This window comes from Barbus barbus, assembly GCF_936440315.1.
Source record: "Barbus barbus genome assembly, chromosome: 3".
In the NCBI taxonomy this organism is placed as follows: Eukaryota; Metazoa; Chordata; class Actinopteri; order Cypriniformes; family Cyprinidae; genus Barbus; species Barbus barbus.
In genome coordinates, this window is record NC_136731.1 from 25788095 (window position 1) to 25811478 (window position 23384).

The window sequence follows — 23384 nt, forward strand, 5'->3', positions numbered from 1 at the left end:
ATTGCGGACGGATTTAGGATATCTTGAACGATGATTTAATGGCAATTTATTAAAGTTACAGTAAAAAAGAGAAAACTTTTTTTTTTTTTTTTATCTTTTAAGAACAGCTTCCAACCACTTCATAAAAAATTACATACACAGAACAATACAGTCTGAGGATATGTGATTAATTTCATGAATTTGCAATACACTATGCAGAGGAGAAAATTTAAAAACTATCAGAGAGCTGTTTCAATGCATCTGAGTGAGAGCTCCTGTCACTGCATCTGAGTGAGGGGTGGGGTGGGGTGGGCTGTGAGTGACTGTGTGAGTGACTGTGTGGATTGAGGAGCTGGGTGAGAGAGAGAAAGAGAGAGAGAGGGTCTGTTTTTTAAAATCTTAAAAAAATGCTTATAAATCATTAAAGATTTTGATAACACTTTATCATAAGGTCTCATTTCTTAACATTAGGAAATGCATTAATTAACGTGAACTAACAATGAAAAATATATTTTTTACAGCATGTTAATTCTTCATTGATAGTATGAACTTACAATGAACTAGCAATGAACAAAATATTTTTAATATTAGAAAAATAGTCATGTTCAAAAAATAAAACTTTAAAATTTAAAAATATATTAACACATTTTGGAATTGATTTTGATCAACATTAAATGGTATATATTTATTAATGATGTTAACTAACAACAGTTAAATAATGTTTTTTAACATTGGTTAATTCACAAATAACATTAAATATTAACAATATATTTTTTACTTTATTCATTTGTGTTAGAAAAAATTATTCATGTTAGTTAATGGAAAAATAAATCATTAAAAAATTCTTATAAATCATTAAAACCTTTTGGTAACTATAATAATTTCTCATTTGTTAGCATTAGTAAATGCATTAACTAACATGAACTACCAATGAAAAATATATTTTCACAGAATTTAAAGTTTTATATGTTGTTCTGTGTGTGTGTGTGTTTCACAGAGTTGATGGTTTGGATTAACTCTTTAATTGCCGTATCCCTTAAAACCAAACTGCCAGAGGGTTACTGTGATGTGTGTGCTCGCTGGGCACCGTTTTATCGATGCCACCGGGGTGGCGTATGCTGACGGCTTGGGCCCGTCATCGCTGCTTGCAGCTATATTTTTCTTTATTTCTCCCACCAGATGGCACTAACCAATCTGCCTTCCATGCACTTTTAAAAATCCTTATATGTATATACAGGTCCTTCTCAAAAAATTAGCATATTGTGATAAAGTTCATTATTTTCTGTAATGTACTGATAAACATTAGACTTTCATATATTTTAGATTCATTACAACACAACTGAAGTAGTTCAAGCCTTTTATTGTTTTAATATTGATGATTTTGGCATACAGCTCATGAAAATCTCAAAAAATTTGCATATTTCATCCGACCAATAAAAGAAAAGTGTTTTTAATACAAAAAAAGTCAACCTTCAAATAATTATGTTCAGTTATGCACTCAATACTTGGTCGGGAATCCTTTTGCAGAAATGACTGCTTCAATGCGGCGTGGCATGGAGGCAATCAGCCTGTGGCACTGCTGAGGTGTTATGGAGGCCCAGGATGCTTCGATAGCGGCCTTAAGCTCATCCAGAGTGTTGGGTCTTGCGTCTCTCAACTTTCTCTTCACAATATCCCACAGATTCTCTATGGGGTTCAGGTCAGGAGAGTTGGCAGGCCAATTGAGCACAGTAATACCATGGTCAGTAAACCATTTACAATGTTACTTTATAAAAACAAGTGACTTTGAGACTTTTAATATCATATTTAGTCATATTTGCACGGTTTTATTTTTGAAATCTCAAAATCTGTAAATTTGTAATATCCAATTTTAAGGAGAGGAGACACTGCCTCCCTTGCAGAGGAAATGCCCCTGGTATATATAATATATATATATATATAGAAACAGAATACACAAACACAGTGCATTCATTTTTTAGCCTGTTTAGACCTCAAGGATCACAAGTATGACCCCTAAGTGAGGAATACCAGAGGGTTGACATTCCCAAGGAGAAACAAAAATGGAAACAAACTAGACAATAGTTGTTGACAATAGAAGTAGGAGTCTCCATTTGAGCTCCATTTAATCTAACTTAACATCAATAAGCCAGTAACTATTTTCATGTTACAACCAATAACTGATAAATGTCACACAATATAATTCCATACTGATTTGTATCTATATTGCTCTTAAAGGGTTAAACCTTTGCCATGATACATCAACATTAGTGATGATCTATGACTTTAAACAAGTGGAAACATATATCCAATATCAGCAGATAAATAATGAAATATCCATTAATGTCCGATAGGAGTTTAAAACACACACATACACATATATGGAGGCAATATTTTGTGCATCCATTAAATGGAACTCCGTAGAATCACTTCTTAGGAATACTGTACATTTTTTCTTCTGAGGTACTTTATCTACAAAATCACAAACAGCTCTGTAGAGCCCTCATGTTTAAATAGACTGGAGCTGTGAAAGCTACATGAGCGGCAGATGTTCAATCTGCACATGCTCTGATATGAGCTAATCCCTTTCATCCTCATACAAACATGGCTGATTCATTTATCAACACATGCTGATGGAACAGATACTCTAAACCAGAGGATGTCAGCTCATGGGTCACGCATCTCTTCTGACAAAGTCTCAAAAAAAAAAAAAGCTTTATACAAAAATAACCATATTAACATATAAATCATATATGCCTGTATCTTTATAGAAGCACACATGCACGCTAACTCATGCACTTTTTAAAAAGGATGTAGTCTGTCCCCTGCTGGTCACATGATAATAAACAGTCTGCATTCATACACACTGGCACTAAAGTATGAATGAATGAGAGCTGCCAAGCTAAGATCAGTTCAAACGGTACTAAATAAAGACAGCCACATCTATGTGTATAATGTGTGCTGATATTGAGTATCAGCTGCTTAAACCAGGCCTCGGTGAGCGTTTGGCGATACAGAGACAGGAGATAATAGGAGACATGTCAACACCATTTGGTCCCATGAGCATTAGATAGCAGAACACAGTCTAGACCTACTTTAATGTGACTTTCCTGAGAGTGTTGTATGCTTATGTGTGGGTATGTTTTTGTGTGTGTGAAAAAAAAAATACTCTGGTAGTTTAAGTTGGTTAATTTGAGCTGTAATCCTCAGCAAAGCCGTTGACCAATAGACTGCAGACCTGAAGCAAAACAAACGGGTTGTAGTGAGAAGAAACCACCAACAGAAGGCAGCACTACAGCACAAGAGTGTTTCAGTGTTATATTTGTGCTACAGTATGCTGTGCCTGAAACCTACAGAGGCACATTTAAAACAAAAGTTTGTTTAACTGTCTACTAAGATACCTCCATTTTTTTATGATTTCTGAAGTTAATGGGATAGTTCAACCAAAAATGAAAATTCTGTCATCATTTACTCACCCTCAAGTAGTTCCAAACCTGTATGAATTTCTTTGTTCTGCTGAACACAAAGGAAGATATTTTGAAGAAAGTTTGTAACCAGGCTGTTTTAAGGCACCATAGACTTCCATAGTAGGAAAAAAAAACACTATGGAAGTCAATAGTGCCCCAGAACTGCTCTGTTTCCCACATTCTTCAGAATATCTTCCTTTGTGTTCAGCAGAACAAAGAAATTCATACAGGTTTGGAACTACTTGATGGTGAGTAAATGATGACAGAATTTTCATTTTTGGGTGAACTATCCCTTTAAGTCAGATTAACTTGCATTGCATTTTCACAATGCATATTTGTTTTTACTTTTTTTGTTGTTGTTGCAGTTTTACATTGCATTAAAACACCTGGTGGGCAGGCCAGAGGCGAATGCGGCAATGAAAAAATAACTTCAAAGATGTTTAGAGAGAAAAAAACTACAGAAGAACTAGACTTGCATGCAAGGAACATCAGGCTAGGCACATATTGCACACATATGTATATGTATATTATATATTAATATATATTAAAGGGATAGTTCGGCCATAAATGAAAATTCTGTTATCATTCACTAACCCTCATGTCAGTTGGCAAAATGCCGTACAATTCTCAGTTTCACCATCGTCATGAAATATTCACTAGGTTATGTATGTCTAAAGCTTACTTGCTCTAGGTCACTATATGGCATTATAGTTTCCTTGGACAAAAGTCTGAAACCAGTTTCCTTCATAGTAAAAGTTATTGATTGGGAAAGTGTGGCAGAAAGGCAGCTGATTTAGGTTTATGACACAGCCAGACAGAAACTCTCAGATTCAAATTAACTAGGTGTATTTATCAAAATTAATAATGTACAGTATACAGTATAACTATTAAGCATGTGTATGACTGGACTGGATTACTGTATGTGCATGTGAGGAAGTCAAAGGGGGTGTGAGGGGCATCACACCTGTTCTACATGAAGACCAGAGAGATTAGAGCAGAAACTGAACACAGAGCAGATGTGCCGACATGAACACATGTACACACACACACAAGCACTATACTGTTCAAAGGTTTGAGGTAAGTATGACTTTTTTTTTTTTATTATAGAAATTAATACTCATTCAGCAAGGATGCATTAAATTTACAAAAATGCACCAGTGTAGTTGACAAATAAAAATTATGGTGTGACATAGCAAAAATGTAGAAAAAAACAAAGGTCCCATGGCATGAAAATGTCACTTTATGAGGTTTTTTAACATTAATATGAGTTCCCCTAGCCTGACTATGGTTCCCCAGTGGCTAGAAATGGCGATAGGTGTAAACCGAGCCCTGGGTATCCTGCTTCGCCTTTGAGAAAATGAAAGCTCAGATGGCCCGATCTGGAATCTTCCCTTTATGTCATCATACGGGGAAAGGTTACCTCCCCTTTCTCTGCTTTGCCCGCCCATGAGAAAATGAGCTACGACCGTGCGAGGCGAGCGAGAGACATCATGGCTTGCAAACGAGCGAAGCACTGTTTTGCGTCCGAGTAATAAACTGCGCATATTAACTAGGGGTGTGCTCAAAATATCGATTCTTAGATACATACCGATATAATAAAAAAAGATACAGTATCGATATTCTAGCCCTTTGTATCGATACTCCGCCCAGCCATTAGGGGGCGCAGCGGCGCCCGCGAGTTTCAAAAAAACTCATGGAAAATGTTAAAGCAAGATGTAGCATTTAAAGGTGCCATAGAATGAAAAACTGTCTTTACCCTGGCATATTTAAATAATAACAGTTCTGTACATGGAAATGACATACAGTGAGCCTCAAACACCATAGTTTCCTCCTTCATATGTAAATCTCGTGATTAAAAAAGACCACTGAAAAACAGGCGAATCAGAACATAACACCGACTGTGACGCAACAGTCGGGATCACTACGCCCCCAACATTTGCATAAACCCGCCCTTGTTCTAAGCCGGCCGAACCATCAGAAGCTCTGCAGGTATTGTAAATAAACAAGCGCGGACAACAGCGAAAATAACAAAATAAATGTTATGTTCCAGGCCGTGCAGGGGGTGTGAAGTGCAGGGATGGGTTGGTGTCTGTATTCAGAAAGGCACAGAAAGCAAATAACGCGAGCCACTAAAGGGACATGGTTAGCTCCTTGCTAGCGGTAGCCTGTTACAGTACATAAGATTTCACTCTCAGTAAGGAGAGATGAGGATGATGGCGAATGACTTACAGATCCTGAGCACCACTGACAAGCATCTGATCTTGTGAAATGTGTGGTAAGTACTGTTGCTCCATAATGTAAACATAGTTTGTGTGATTGCGTCTCTTGAAAGTGACACTATAACACGATCGATGTTCAAAAGCAGTTTCAATGCCTCGCATATTAATAACGGCTCCCTGATGCCCGCGTTTTATATACAGTATAATTACCCGACGATATAACTGCGAGAGAAAGTATTTAAATATATATTTTCCTCCCTGTGCTTCCTTCTTGCTGATGAGCCGTACTGTGAAACAGCCAATCAGAGCAGAGCTCAACATTGAGCAGCACTGTGAAACAGCCAATCAGAGCAGAGCTCAACATTGAGCAGTACTGTGAAACAGCCAATCAGAGCAGAGCTCATTATTATTCATGACCCTGCCAAATAAGCCAATAACAGACCGTTTCATTCTAGGGAGAAATCCTAGGGTTGTAAATGGACATGTAAAATCGTTTCTGGAGATTTTTTGCCCTTACCTAAGCCACATACCTTCTGTGTAGATATCAGAGAACAATTTAAAATACTGTATCAATGCATTCTATGGCACCTTTAAGTGATTTCATAGTGAAATATGTTATGGCAGTACATGGTGTCACAAAAAAGAATTATAAGAAGATTTAATAAGAAGTTAAGAATAATAAGAAGAAGATTTTGTGCTTGTGTGAGCTCAGACTGTACCCTTGGAAAGTTAAATGTTGACTTGTGGTAATTTCCAGATTAATACAATTTGTGTACAATTAATCAGAGCACTTAAAGTTGCAAATATTTAAGCAAAATGCACTTTGTTATAATGCACTTTTGTCTTCATTAAATTGAAGAAAAATGCAGAGTTCTGTTTGTTGAGTAAATGTGTTCAGCATTAACTAATTGGCTCTGGCCCATGTATTTTTATTGAATCGTATCGAATCGTGTCACATTGTATCAAATCGTATCGAGACAGCTCTGTATCGAGGTACGTATCGAATCGTGACCTGTGTATCGAGGTATGTATCGTATCGCCAGGTTCACCAAGGTATACAGCCCTAATATTAACAGACAAATTATGTTCATATTTAAAAGTCCAAACAGTCAGTAAGCGACAAGTGCTTGGAAACGCTGTTTTTTAAATGATTTATTGATGAGTCTGCTGCTTTAAGGCAAGCTGAAAGCGTTGCTTCTCTGCCGCTCGCTGCTCAGAGGCGACACTGCGCCGGGAGAGAGACCTCGCGCTCGCGGGGCAGTACTGGAGACATCTTCCAACTGAATGATTGTATTAAATTTTTAAAGTTGCTAGGTTTGTTAGTATGTACCCGTTATGGGAAAAAAGCTGCCAAAGGGTCTGAAAGTTACTAAATATTGTTCTAAAGTCGCGCTCGTGTGTGTGAGACGCGGGAGCTGATGGCAGCGGGCAGTGGATATTGTTGCGGCCCGCCCAGGTAAAGTCTATGTGTGGGAAACACTGACCGTATCCAGACACAATATTTTAAACTAACCATTCGGAGACGTCCTGCTGTAGCATCTGAGTTGCAACTTCTTCATCCGGTGCTTCTCCATCCGGATCAGATTCTGGGTCAAACTGAAAAGCTTGAAGGACTGCGTGTCTACGAGCCATTGCGATACATCCACTGTCAACATTAGCGCATGGTACCGTGGCCGCAAGCTGCAGGCCACACCCACCCTCCACCTTGCCCGCCTCTCTACTCCTCATTAGCTTTTAAAGCTACTGACACAGAAATGGCTCGTCCTAAGGTAAGCTCATTTTGGGACTGGCTTGTAGTGGCTGAAATTCTGCACCAAGGCTGAATTTCAGGAAAAAGACTTCAGATACAGTACTAGGGACCACTTAGGCCTATATAAAAGCATCCAAAAAACAGCATGTCATGGGACCTTTAACATACAAATAACACAAGAATTTATTTGTTTTTTTAACATAATTTTTTTTTGTAAATTTTTCCGTTACACCATAGGGCACACTGATACTTCAACTACCCACCAGTAAAGATTACAAATAAATGCTGTCCTTTTGAACTTTACATTCATCAAAATTATCAGTTTCCACAAAAATATTCAGCAGCATAACTGTTTATCATATAATAATAAAAAATGTTTTTTTTGTTTTGTTTTTTTGAGCAGCAAATCATCGTATTAAAAGGATTTCTGAAGGAACAATGAAGACTGGAGTAATGAATGACTACTACTGAAAATTCAGCTTTAAATCACAGGAATAAATTACATTTTAAAACAGTTCTTTTAAATTATAAAAATAATTCACAATATCACTGTTTTGATTGTATTTTTGACCAAATAAATGCAGCCTTGGTGAGCATAAGAGACTTCCTTAAAAAAAAACATGTAAAAAATCTTACCATCCACAAACTTTTGAACAGTAGTGTCACTGACATAAAAATGAAAATGTGACTTCTAAATGTAAATGTACACAAATCTGACATGGGGCCCGAAGGGGTGGAGATGAGTTGCGTATGTGTCAGATACCTGAAGACATTCTCCTCACCAACAGCCATCTCAACACTGACCCCTTTTAATTCAACTGTGAAATTGTTCTGCTCTAAAAATACACCCTGTATGGCTCTGAACGCTCATGTCTGTGTGAATGGTGTGTTTCAGTGTGTGCGGTTTCCCTTCTGCATTGCTGAATTCCACATCAGTACAGCTGCTTCAACAACCACACCCCATCACCATCGCGACCGTGCCTCCTGGCAACCATCAATGTTTCCACAATCCAGAGGGTTACAGGGTGCAAAGCAACAATACAGCAACTTAAAACTGGATGATCCTGTAACCACAAGCCAAATCAATTATCAATGGGATGGAGTTCTTGTTTATTAAAGTAATATCTTGATACAGATTTCTGTGTTGGAGTGTTATGAATGATTCTCTGATGCACACACACAAATGAATATTTTAGTCATTTAACCAACGAAAGTTCTCGAAGGCTTAATCATTTTTTACCACCAGTGATTATTAGTCACTACAAACATTGTAAAATAGGGATGCCCAATATATTGGCATCATATGGGTTATTAGACAATATTACATATATTTTAATTCCGTATCAACTGACATTGTACTACCCTGCTGTAGAAAAAAATAAATAAAAATACAGGCTGGTTTTAGCTGGTCTTCCAGTCCGGTCCATAGCTGGTCATAACTGGTTTGCAGGTTTAAGTGGGGTTCTGACCACTCCTTTAGCTGGTTTTATCTGGTCAGCTTAGGCTGGTTTTATCAGTTGTTTTTTTTTCAGCAGGTTGAGCCATTTTTTTAAACAATTGTTCATGCTCATTTTTCCTATTTTTAATTTTACATTCCCATTGCCTTCATAAAAAAACCCACCTGAAGTTCATCTTTAAAAACAATTTAATAATATTATCATTGTATCTGAATTTCATCTTTAATAATAGTACAAAATATGAATGAAAATAATTATAGCCTTGCCATATTAAAATTATAGACACCATATAGACAAAATTATCAGTGCAACAAAATATCAGTGCATCCCTATTTTAAAGAAAACTGGCATTCAATTAGACAACCTTTTTAAAAAGCTTTAGGCAGCTTGCTTGATCATGTGTAATGGTGCTATTTAATTTTTTGTTGCTTTCTGAGTGTTTCAGCATGAATGCATCATTAAACTTCAGTGAACAGTGAACAAATTCCCTTATTATCGTAATATCTGTGTAGGTTTAGTAGTTTATAAATAGAGATCAGAGCCCAACAGCCACAGAGATTAGGGATGCAACGATACCATTTTTTCAGAACCGATCCGATCCTGAAAATTCTGAGTATCTGCCGATACCGATCCAATCCGATACAAGCGCAGGTTTTTTAAATCGATGTAGAATTTCTATACTTCAGTGTGTCTGTGTGTTACTCTTTTGTGTGTTAAATACAATCTACTACATACAGATAACATCATTTTAATGAAAAATATATAATCATAATCTATGACAAAAATACTATTATAAACTTAGTTTATAATACAGCAAAAGATACTCTAGAAAAATCATGGGTGCACAATAATTTTATAAAACCTAGTGAAACATTTTTATTTACAAATAAAAGTGAATAAGTGTAGGACTAAATCCGGTGAAATAATACACTGCTCTTTGAATTGTTGTAAAATACATTCATGAAAAAACAAGCAAATACATTTATATATAAATATATAGGCTACTATAAAATTAAAATGCATTTCTTTTAAATCTATTGCACAGTAATGAAGGCAGCAACATATGATAGATAGGACAGAACAAGAAAGACTGTTAATAATCTTTCATTGCGCAAAAGTAAGGCTCCAATATAGACCAGCAGAAAGCTCTTATGCGCATCCCGTGCGCAGAATGATGCGCTTGAAGCGACACGGAGTCACAGCGCATAGCCCTCTGAGTCCACATAGAAACGTTCAAAGTACAAATGACCGTATCGGAGCCGATACCGATCCAGAGTATCGGATCGATGCATCCCTAACAGAGATTGCCATGTTTAAAAGCTGTTTTGTAAAATTACACTCAAATATTGAATATATGAGATATATATTTATATGAAAGGCTTTTCAAATAATTAAAAGCAAATATTTCTAATTACGATATCCCTTATTGAAGGGTTAACCGATAAAAAAGTCACATCTGGCGATATCAAGGTCACCGTCTTTTGAATTCCTTTTACAATAAATTTCCACTTCTCTTTCGTCATCTCCTGCTCTCCATTACACTGTGAGTGTCTTTTTTCTCTGGCTGGTGGAGAGCTGCAGAGAGAGGGGCTTGTTGTGGTCAGAAGCGGCCCAGCGCCCTCCCTCTTAGGACTGGGCCCCTTCAGTTCACTCAACCCCTGTGTAATTAGCAGATGTAAATTACAATGTTGGACTGCAAGGATGACGTGTTTCTTCCATGTGTGTGTGTGTGTGTGTTCACATCTGTAGAAATCTAGTGTGGACCCCAGTGGCTGAAACTCAAACCTCTACTGGGATGAAAGCAATGACTAGAGGAGAGGAAAAGAAAGGAGAGCCAGATCACGGTCCTGCAAAGCAAAACCAAATTTTGACAGCCTAATATAAGATGACTAAGACATGACCCTAGTGGCCAGTTCATTCTCGTCAAGTGTCCAAGTGAGAGTCTAAAGGTCCTGGGACACTGGCCCTCCACAAACCCAGACACGGTTACTAAAGATGATTCATGCTGATCCTCCTGTATTATTTTTGTTACACCTGCCAATGAGGAGTGAATTGAAAAATGTACAATATTTTCCTGGTCATCAAATTTTATTTCACTTTTTCCATTATATACACCACCATTTAAAAGTTAGAAGTATGTTGTTGTTGTTTTTTAAAGAAATTAATACTTTTATTCTGCCAGTAAATTGATCAAAAGTGACAGTTAAGGCATTATGTAAACACTTTTTTTACTTTCTATTCTTTAAAGAATCCTGAAAAAAATGGACCACGATTTCCACAAAAAATACTGAGCAGCACAACAGTTTTTATCATTGACATTACTGTAATAAGAAATGTTTCTTGAGCAGCAAATCAGCATATTAGAATGATTTCTGCAGGATCATGTGAGACTGAACACTGGAGTAGTGATGCTGAAAATTCAGCTTTATCATCACAGGAATAAATTGCATTTTAAAAAATATAAAAATAGAAATAGTCTTTTTAAATTGTAATAATATTTCACAACATTGCTGTTTTCATGGTATTTTAGATCAAAGAAATGCAGGCTTGGTGAGCATAAGAGATTTCTTTTAAAAAATAAAATAAAAATCTTATTGACTCAAAACATTTGAATAATAATATAAATTATATTTGTGTCCCTTTTACAATATAATTATTTTGCTGTTGTTTTGTGTGTGTGTGTGTGTATGTGTGTGTGCTTGTTTATGCTACATTCTGGGGATCAAATGTCCCCATAAAGATTTTTGACATTGTGGGGACCACAATTATTAAAATTAGTAAATGATGTTTATCTGAAAGTGTATCAATGCAAACAAGTTTTCTGTAAGGGGTAGGTTTAGGTTTAGGGTTAGGGGATAAAAAATACAGTTTGGTCAGAATATAAGTAATAGAAGTCTATGGAAAGTCCCCACAATTCACAGAAACAAACGTGTGTGTATATGTGTGTGTGTCTTTGTGTGTGTGTGTGTGTGTGTGTGTGTGTGTCTGTGTTTTGTGACAGATGCTCAGGTCATCTTTCAACCTCATAACTCTGCATATTTTTGGTATATTAATATTCCACGTCACCTCATACAGTTTCGGAGAAAAAGAACATTGCATGTTCTGGATGTTTTCATTAGTAGACTAGGTTTTGATTTGAATAATAGAGAGGTTCATTCTTACAAGCTGATATAAACAATGCGTTATGTTCCTAATAAAGTATTCAGCCAACTGGCAGGTAGTTTTATTCACTTGCCAAAGTCCATTTTCTCACATTAGCCACTTGCCAAGTGTTAATTCTGGACCCTGAATTCAAATACAAAGCAGGGACTTGGAAATATTCCAGCAGTGCCCCCCGAAATCATCCAGACGATGGCACTCATCCATAACAGAACAGCCTCCATGAGCTTCCAGCTCGGCTCTGAGCCGATAACAGCTAATTTGAAACAGATATCAACCCTTTGTGGGTTTTTCAATGATACTGATTGAATCTCTCTCACACACACACACACACACACACACACACCCACACACACACACACACACACCCACGTACGGATCATAAACACTCACAAAGCACCAGACATGATTTTGAAAATAAACCATGGTTCTCACTATCAACCCATCTGTGCTCTCTTTCCTGTTGTTTGTAAGGACTGTGTCGTGATACAGTCTGTGTGTGTGTGAGTGAGTGAATGGATTCTTGGAAAGGTGTATTGTCCCGCTGGCCTATTGATGTTGCCATGTGAGATTCATGTTAACTGGCCGAGGAGTCACGCAAATGCTGATTAGAGATGTGGCAGCACTTCCTGCTCTCTCCTTCCGTGTCTTATAGCTGACAGGGAATTTTTGTTTGCTGGAAAACCACTTTTTTGACTGCAGTGTCAATGACATGGAAGAGGGTCCATTTTGAACTATCGTTCAAAAGTTACTCAGCAAGGATGAATTAAATTGAGCAAAGATGACAATAAAGACATATAATGTTAAAATGTTTTCAAATAAATGCTATTTTTGTTAACTTTGTGTTCATCAGAAAATTCTGAAAACATTGATAATGATAAGAAATGTTTCTTGATCAGCAAATCAGCATATTAGAATGATTTCTGAAGGATCACATGACACTGAAGAATGGAGTAGTGATGCTGAAAATTCAGCTTTGCCATCACAGGAATAAATTACACGAACCAACCTTGCCTTGTCATAGAAAGATAAAATGATCTAATATTTAAAGTGACCTTGACACACAGTTGTGAGGGTTTGCAGGGCTCCTCATCACCTCCATCATTTTATTAGTTATTTATTTTTATTTTTTATGACTTAATAGATCCAGATAAAAGCATAATGTAATTGGTATAAACAGGCTAAATTCTGATATTCTTTGTAGCTTATTCTGGACCAAAAACTGCCCACTTTCACTGTCTGACAGATAGGCCTACAGTATGTAATGCAATAAACCAATTTTGCTATATATTTTTTTAAACCACCTTTGCATCGTAAGCATACCTATGATCACTAATAATTTTTCCTAAGTAGGCAGCTCACTAGGTTGTGAATCTCTCAGCTACACTCCTGTGTTAAAAAAACCCAACTGTCAGATCTACACAACAGCTGAGAGAGAGAGAAGATGACTGGAAGGAGGAAGAGGGAGGCAGAGAAATGTGCATTCATAGATTTCAGCTGAGAGATAACCAAATATGGCAACAGCTTAAAGAAGAGACTGATCTTGAGAAAGAAAGTCACTGAAAAGATAGACAGAGGAGACAGAGGTATGGTGGGAAGTTAGTGGCGGACATAACAAATAACAGCACATCCAATAAAAAAAAAAAAAAAACACAAGTACACACTGATAAAGAAAGGTCACGAATTGCTGAGATTTGCTAAAGGGGCCATATCATGGAAAGCTGAGCTTTCTTTGGTCTAAGAGTTTGATGTTGTATTACACTGACATACTTTAATGTTCACGAAGCAAAGCTACTTAACCAGTCCTTTCAGTCTTTATGGAAACTAAGTTTCAAAAATGGGTCATTCAGAAATCATGATGAAATTGACGTCACAATCCATGAGCACTTTAACATATGACCACCCACGTTTGGCTCAGACTGATGAAAAACACGTATGTGGAAGTTATCCTGCACTCCTTTCAAAGTCGGATGTGGGATATTCCTACTTTACATTTCCTTACAGCCATAAATTCATTCCACTGCCCAATACTTGGAAAAAGAAACAAAATGGCAACACTACTGTTAACTTTGCAGGTCAAGAACGAAGAAAAATCTGTATTTAAATGTACAATTATCAAAACAGAGACTCATTTACCATGTTTTACACAAGTGTCTCTGAAAATACTTGCTAAGCAGCATTTTTGTCATGTAATGTAGGACTCACTTTGACTCACTGATGTCAATTAAATATTATTGTTGATCTTTAACTGTGCGCATCTACCTTGGTGCTTATGTCATCAAAAATACATTAAAAACAGCAATATTACAAAATAGTATCACAATAATTACACTTTACGACCAATTTAATGTATCCCTGCTGAATAAAACTAGTAAGTCCTTTAAAAAAAAAATATATATATATATAAATTACAGACCCCAAACTATGGAACAGTATTGTTAATTTGCATCTTTTTGAACTCTTGACTTTCACATGAGTTTCCAAGTTTGATGTTGAACTTCAAGTAATGTTTTATAGCAGGATTTTAAGCAGGACAGTGCCAATTCCAACCAGGGGTCATTAACATTTGTCCTAAAGGCCCATTAACAAACAATACAATTCTAAAAGTCAAAGAAAAGGTTGAAAATTCTCATTTAAATTAAATTGTTTGATGCAAAATGACATGAAACAACATAGTAGAAACAAGTAGACCTCAGAGAAAAAAAAGTGTAGATTATGGCTCCTTTAAGAATGAAGACATGAACTCTGGCGGATAACTAATGAAGAATATGACAGGAGTGGGTAGACATGCGAGAGAATGAGATAAATGAGTTGTTAGGAGAGTTGTCCTCCCTGCCCTCGGGCTGCTGCTGTGTTAGCCTACGCTCGAATTATCTCTCCATCAGCCGCTCCAGCTAGGCGAGTCCCAGGCTCCAATCCCGGCCTGCCTGGACACGCTTCCCTAGGGCAAAACATCTTATCCCTTAACAGACTCAGAGAGAGTGATGTTTGTGCTTATAGGGCAAGGCTTGCATGTTCAATCGTATACAGAATGTGAGCCTGTTAAACTGTGTATTTGTTAACAAATAATGATAAATATGATGCTGAGGTCAACAAGTTTGCAAGTTGTTAAGGAAAAACCAATAAACTCATAAAATCCAAACAAAAGATACGCAAAAAAGGTTCAAAGCACATGGGCTGTGATAAAAACTAACCAGCCTTGTTCCACCATCTTGCCAGAAGAATAAGACTGGTTTATCAGTCTTGAACAAATTGTGTTTTTTGGACAAATAGACTATGTTAACAAATTGTTTTCATTTTGTTATTTCTTCCATTTACTAATATCAAGTACATGCCTGCTGTGGTGCAAGCAAACAGCATTTGAGTGCCAGATGTAAAGAAAAATGTAATCGGTTGGACCTATTGAATAAATGACTCGAAAGTGGTGCTGAACAAGTTTTATGCAACATCTGCATGAACAAAGTGTCTAGTTCATGAACAAACAAAGCAAAACTGAGGTATCTTATTATAGACCAAGGATCTCCTGACTGACTGAATGTGGGTTCGGTATATGAATTAATTTATGACCAAAAAATGGACCAATTTATGAATGTGTAAAAATGACTGATAGCCATGCACAATAAAATGAATAAAGATGTTATTTAAAATCATAATCCATTATTTAGACTATTGTTGATTTTATCTAAAGCTTGACAAATGTCAAAAAGTTGTAAAATTTGTAGAATAGATGAAGAGAGATTGCTTATGATGCTAAAATTAGTAGACATGCAGATTTTAATAAAGGGTAGCAAAACCTGGTTTGGTTGCGATTCGTGAGTTTTTTAACAAATCTTAATGAATCTGTTTGAACTAATTTGTTAAGTGAATCATTCCCTTGTAATAGACAGACTGGTTCAACTGATTTATTGACATAACCTACAGAAAGAATCACTGAACAAATCTCTGAACAAATCTTTTCAGTAAAGATTCAAATCACTGGAATGAATAAACTCTGGACAATGACCTCATGCCCAATGAGTTACAGCTAAACACAGAGTCTGATCTGTCTTCTCTTCCTTCCTCTCTTTCACTCGCTCTCTCTCTTCCACACACACCAGCTGTGTACCATCAACAAGCTGAGCTGCATTAGCTGCTGTGTTCTGCTGAAAGAGAGAGTCATTGTGTGAATCTCCTCATAGCACAACAGCCCTGTGCCCTGCCCAACTATTCCTTTAATTCTGCTCTCCTCTCCCACTCTCTCTCTTTCTGCAGGGCACACAGGAATGTACTCCAGTGGGAAGAGAGGCATTTTCATCATACTTACAAAAATTGCCCTCTGCCCACTCTGCACTGACAGAAATGGAAGGTTTTGGCTTTTGCTCTGTTATTACAATCAAACGTGCAAAAGGTTTCCTGGGCTGAAATTTTCAAAGATTGATAGATAGATCTACAAAAATGTGTTTTGACACTTCAAGTTGCCTAATACGCTGTTTTATAATCCCAGAAACTGTCACCATATTTTTTAGGGCAAATATCTGGCAACCCGTTTTTATAGCGTAGCAAAGCTCATTAAAGACACGCTCCATAATGATTTCTCATTGTAGAAAACCATTATTTGAAACAGTTTTATATGAAGTATAACATTACAATGCAGGAGACAATGTCTGAAATTAAGATAAGCACCCTATTTTACAGCAGTTACTGTAAAAAGAGCTATTTTTAGTAGAAACAATAGTTAATGTGGTACGTTTTTTGTAAGGAAAACTGTAGCATGAATGACTGTAACCCAACAGAAAACTCATAAAATATGCGTGCAAAAAATAAACTCAGTCAGATAAACTGCTAATAGCGATAGGTAGTCAGGGTCGCTGGGTCACTGTCATGGCTATTCCCATCAAACACAGGTCACTGGATTGACTGCAGGCTACCGAGACAGTCAAATGACTAACAAGAGCACGTCTGTAATGGTTCATCAGGTTCACTTTAGGTTACAGAGACAGGCAGGGGGAGAAGGAGAGCGCGAGAGAGAAAGAGATCAATAAGCAGCCATTATGTGAGTGCTGTCATCCACTGGGAACAGCGGTGCAGGCCAACGCCCATCTGTGGCTCTGCATTCAACATCTAAAGCCTACAGCGATCATTCTTCAAATACAATCCCAATAATACTGCAGTGAATAACAGCATACTGCTCACACATGTTTTATACCATGCCCCTGCATTTCAATACGATGAGTCAGCAATATCTGAAGGGTGGAGCGCTAGAGCGGAGTAGCTCAGTACTGTTTTAATGTATGTCACAGGAAGCCACTGTTTTGCTGCTGATGAGAACTGTTCAATTAGTTCAATTATCAATTGTTATTCTCTTCTTCTCTTTGTGTAAACCACTGGCGGAGGGTGTGTGTCATCTCGCCCCACCCAGACCATCAGGCTTCTCAGAAAGGAAGCCTTTCTAAATTTGGGTTTGTAGCGTCATGGATCGGTGTACAGCAATTCCTGATTCACCGCACAATTTCCCGAACTCACAGAAGCATTAAACTGGCATGAGATGAGAGAGGATCTAAAGCACTCTCCTCTGTGTCAGTCTGACAAATTTGAATCCTAGCTCACTCTTAATGAAGTTCTATCAGGCTATCTTTTATCTACCCATCTATCTTCGTTCCTAGTCTCTTTTTCCATCCATACATCCATATTTGTGACCCTGAACAGCAAAACCAGTTTTATTTGTAGCACTAGCCAACAATACATTGTGTGGGTCAAAATGATCCATTTTTCTTTAAGTAAATATCATGTTCCATTAAGATATTTTGTAAATTTGCGACCATAAATATATCACAACTTCATTTTTGATTAGTAATATGCATTGCTACGGACTTAATTTGGACAACTTTAAAGGCGATTTTCTCAATATTTAGATTTTTTGTGCCCTCGGATTCCAGATTTTACTTACTTTACTTACTTACAGATTTTCAAATAGTATCTTGGCCAAATATTGTCCTATCCTAACAAACCATACATCAATGGAAAGCTTATTTTTTCAGCTTCAGTTTAAAAAAAACTGACTCTTATGACTGGTTTTGTGGTCCAGGGACACATTTGTCTCAAACTTGATGATCATGCTCTTATGCATGGTTTGATGTGATTCAAAAAGCATCTTGAGCTTAAGTAGAAGAGCACCTGGCCTTCTATACAAAGAGTGATGATCAATGTCACTAATTTACTTATTAGATTACTGACCTATGCAGTGCAGAATGTGAAATAGTTCTTATTTTATTTCATAACTTACAGTTTTAGCATTTTAAAAATCACACTTTTTGAATATAGACATTTAAACCTATTGCCAAGGACACATTAAATTGATCAAATGTGACAGTAAAGTTAGAAATGCTAATAAAAGATTGTATTTTAAATAGGCCTAAATGTGGTCTCTTCAGCTTTCTGTTCATCAAAGAGTCCCATCAAAAATTTGTCACGGTTTTCACAAAAATATGAAGCGCCACAACTGTTTTCAACATTAATAAGAAATGTTTCTTAAGCACCAAATCAGCATATTATCATTGATTTCTGGAGGATCATGACACTGAAAACTAGAGTAATGATGCTGATAATTCAGCTTTGCATCACATGAATAAATTACATTTTAAAATGCATTAACACAGAAAACAGTTTCTTTAAATTGTACTAATATTTCATAATATTACTGGGTTTTGATTAAATAAATGGCAGTGACCATAAGAGACTTCTTCCAAAACATAAAAAAACAAGCACCAAACCAAAAGTAGTGAATAAAGAATGAAACAATTAGAGTGATTTGAGTGTGTAAAGCAGCCCTGGAGGCCTGTGTGACGATGTTTCACTGCGTCTGAGTGCTAATGGACCTCTACTCTCACATTCACCCTCTCCTCTCTCAAATAGACCTAATCATTAAGTTTGTAGTTTTGCACACATTCTCTCTCTCTCTTTCCAAACTACAAGTAATCGTGAAGAGACTGTCAAGATACATAAGACAACTGCGAGAAACTTGCAGGCTTGAATCAGACCTTCTAGGCTAATGAATTAGCAATGAACAGGATTTTTAAAGCAGAGTGGGAAATCACAGCTCTTTAATGTTTCTTTGCATGACTAATAGATCATGAAATAATTAAATAATTACATAATATAGATCATGCTATAATTGAGTATTACAGACCGACAAACCAAATTTGAATGTGTTCAGTCTGTGTGCGTATGACTGACTGCTTTGATCTGATGTTTGTGTACACTAAATGCAGTCTACTGATCGCTCTAAATGAAGTGAAGTGTGTTCTCGTGTTCTCTTCTCTCTCTAGCTTTTTTCCCCTCCTCTCTGCCTAACCGCTTTGTGATAATTGAATCAGGGTTCAATTAGACATGACTGGGAGAGAGAGAGCAGCACATTCACTCTCTCTTGCTCACACTCGTACCACACCCTCTGAGCAAAACAACACCAGACTATATTTATCGAGTGTATCTGAGTCCATAATGAAAAAATAGCATCTTTCTTTCTAATCTCCCTCCCTGATATTTTCTTGTTCTCTGTAAATATCTTCCCTCTCTCTTTCTCTGTGTGGGTTGGGGACATGGGGTTAGATTCATGTCATATTCACACACAGACTCAATTCCTCACATAAATTACTTTACTGTCACACTCTAAGAGATTATTATGCCACTATAATACCTTTTATGAAGAAAAACAAAACAAAGAACAAATCAACAACAGGCCTAATAGGTCTGTTAACGTACAGAATCTCTGAAACAACAAAGTGAGTGTTAAGTATGTGAAATAAAGATACAACAGTCCCATTTTTCAAGCAAAACGCCTCACAGAAATAAGTTTGTCAGGTTTCAAATGCTAAAATGATATTGATATACTGATCAAAATCTGGACTGGTTATAAAACATTGAATCATGTTCTTATGCTGCTTTCAAGTGGAAAGCTTGTACCTCTGAGCTGGATGTTCCTTATTACCACGTCATGCATTCAAATCAGAAACACAACATAACATGGAAGTATCTGAACAAAACAAAAGAATTACATGCTTAACCCAAATTCAAAATGATGAAACATTATCACTTACTTATAAATAGTATACAGACTTGTCTTATGCTCACAGACCTCTAAATATATATTATAGTTATATATCTATCACTCATGTTCTCAGAACTAATATCAAACTATTTTCAATATTTCCATCTCCACTTGTAGGGCACAAAGAGATCAACTACACCTGTGGTTACTCTGACAGGACACCTGACTTCATTCACTGAAAATCCTTTTGACACCAAAATGGCTCATAAAATAATCAGATTTTTTGCCAATTTATACAAACAATACATTTGTATTGTATTTCGGATTTGACAATTCAGACATTTTTAAGCGTCTAACTAATTTTGGAGCAAATCAAGATCCTCTACAACGATCTTGCAAACACCAACAGCGTGGTAAAAATCGTTAGCTACGACACAGGTAACTGAACAGACACAATAAGAGAAATGATGGAATACAATCTATTGCTAACGATGCACAAAAACCATTTAGTACTGATGGCAACACACATAAACATTCTTTCCTTCCTCATTTCACATCAAAAGGGTCCAATAAAAGAGCAGAGGAAAACCTCTGACTGTAAAACAAGAATTATGACAAAGAAAAGATCTGAGACGTTCAGTAAAGATATTGCCCTGGGTGATGTTGTAATGTGCGGATACACACCCAAACACACATGGACAACACACACACACACACTCTCTCACTCAAATATACAGTGGTTTACAAATAAACGGTCCCTCTTTCTTTCCTCATAAATAAAAACAGACATACAGATGAAGGAGAGCGAAATGTCCAGAAAGAAAACAGACATTTCATTTCCCAGGTTTAAAACCATCAGTAGTCAAGCAGATTAAACAGCATTAAACTGTTTTTATAATAATAACTCACTTACAAAATAATGTTGAATCTCAATTTATATAGTAATAATACTAAAAACCACAGAATATTTAATATTGTGATATGTGATATTATAATGGGATAAATCACTAATCAGTTTCACCAATATCAGCTCTTTAATATCAGATCTGCATATATCTGTAAATTCAGATGCTTTCTAAATTAATATTAATTTCAATTAATAATAGCCTAATAATAATGTAGCTACTGTTGGAATAAATTATACAACTTTCTATGTGACAGCCATTTTTACATGCAATAAAATGAGAAAAAAAGTTGTAAATAATAGGCTACCAATTTATGAACTTTTACGTTTAGTAACAATAAAAAGTCGATTCTGCACATCAGACATAAGGTTCTGTATCAAATATTAGAAACATGTGTTTCGTATTATTATGAGCATTTTCACTTAAACTTTATCTTTAACCACAAAAATATTGAGATATTTATACACAGTAAACAATATAAACAGACTGAAGGCGTGATTTTGCAGTTAAATCATTGATAAATACGTGACTGGCGCATGCGGTGCTTGATTGACAGGCTGTTCAGCTGAATCCCGAGCTCACGGCAGGGTTGACAACAACAAACATGTGATTTTTATCTTACAGCAGGACCATTTCAGTCGTTTATCCAGGTAAATACACGCTTCATAAGCTGCTGAAGGGTAAAATGCGATCATTAACCCAAGCGCGCGGTTAAAAAGAGTTTCTGTAGGGATAGCGGTGTCATCTGTTTGTACACTGTAGCCACGCTACTTAATCTTCTTAGGAAATCATGCTCTCTGACTAATACAACACACACAACGATGTTCAACTCGACTTTACTCAAACATCTGCGTTATAGTGAGGAAAAGTCTTGCACTTACTTCGTGTTCTGGATACGGAGGTATTCCAACAAGGCAAAATGCAACTCCATTCATTGGACAGCTTAACTTGGTTTGCAGGGGGATACCGAGGGGGGGTTCGGTGGGGTCGCGATTAAGATGTGTATAAAATAATTCTGCTTTGAGCGATTTATCTTGGACTGTGGCTTTCACCTAGGCTATCCAGTTTTCTTCCGTCCCCTCGCCTCTTTCCCGTTGTTTGGGCTGCCCGCAGTGCCCTCCCTCTTCCCTCGCCCCGATGCAAATCCGTTCAGTTCCTCCACTGGCCTGTCCCACTACAGCACAACGCGCTGCATTAATCTGTGTTTGGTAACGAGTGGTGCGGCGCGTCCTCTGGCGGCCTTTAGGTGAAACGCCACTGCTTTTGCGTTCGGAAACCTGACGTAGCAGGACGCGTGACCGGCGCCAGAGCGCGGAGCGTTCAAGGCCAGGAAAACAAAGCCCTCTTTGTACCCAGATAAAAAGATAGACGGGAAAGAAAATACATAACAGAAAATAGGAAGGTGAGTAAAGTATGAGCGTGTAGAAAGAAAGATACAACTGCCAAGACCTCTTTATATGTTACTATCAGCGAGCTACAAATATGACCATGGTAAAGTGTTGGCATCTGATGATTTAATACCGTGATGATTAGTAAAAACAGTGGGTTTTATATGTGTCTTTCGCCAATAGACCATGATATTTTTGGGCTACCATGTAAAAATCACATTAAATACATTTCAGTATCAGGATAGGCTACATAAATGATGCATTCAGTATCATGTTACATTTATATGTTTATTAATGGTATATAACCATGGTATGTGTCCAAAACACACGGTCCAAAAAAATTAAATTTATATGTAACAGCCATTCATTCTCCAGAGAGGGTTTAAAAAATGGTTTTCAAAATTTACTTGGTCAAAAATATACAAAAAAAACAAACAATGTTTTAAAAAATTGTAAATAACAGCTTAAATAAAAAATGTCATTTATTAATAACGAAACATCAATTCTGCATATCAAAAATAAAAATGCCTGTATAAATAATAAAAAGTTTATTTTTATATTACGGTAATCATTTTATCATAATGTAATTTTACACTTAAAGTTTATTGTTTGCCACAAAAAGATTTTAAAGACCGCAAATGCACAGTAAACATACAACACATGAACACTGAAAACATGATTTTGCAATTAGCAGTTGTAGTAAATGACAAGTGCAGTGATTGACAGGCTTGCAGTAAAACCATGGTAGCTAAAAAAATATGGTATTACCATGGAATTTTTTTTAGTGTATATTCTGATTCATACTGACTCATCAATGGCTTACTAAAGAGAAATCATGGCAAAAATAATTTTCCCTGAAAGAGTGACACAACATGGGATGGTTATGAATTGAATGGAGGAAAAAGGGGGCTGTAGAGGTCAGAGGTTACAGATTGGGAACTATAACCAATGCAACCTGCAGAATGTGACGATTAAACACACAGGCGCTTCAGTCTCTGCAGGTCACGCTGTGGTCATGACAGATCAATCAAGGAGATGCA

General features: G+C 36.7%; 1 protein-coding gene across 1 annotated transcript in view; it reads right to left on the reverse strand.

Annotated features, from left to right (window-relative positions):
- Nucleotides 1–21891, reverse strand: part of arhgap23a (Rho GTPase activating protein 23a) — a gene marked incomplete at its 5' end in the record, with an annotated part of 75819 nt that extends 53928 nt beyond the window's left edge. The window contains one exon of the mRNA XM_079391166.1: nucleotides 21838–21891. Coding sequence (XP_079247292.1) covers nucleotides 21838–21891 — 54 coding nt within the window. The remainder of the gene's footprint in view (nucleotides 1–21837) is intronic.
- Between the last annotated feature and the right edge of the window lie 1493 nt (nucleotides 21892–23384).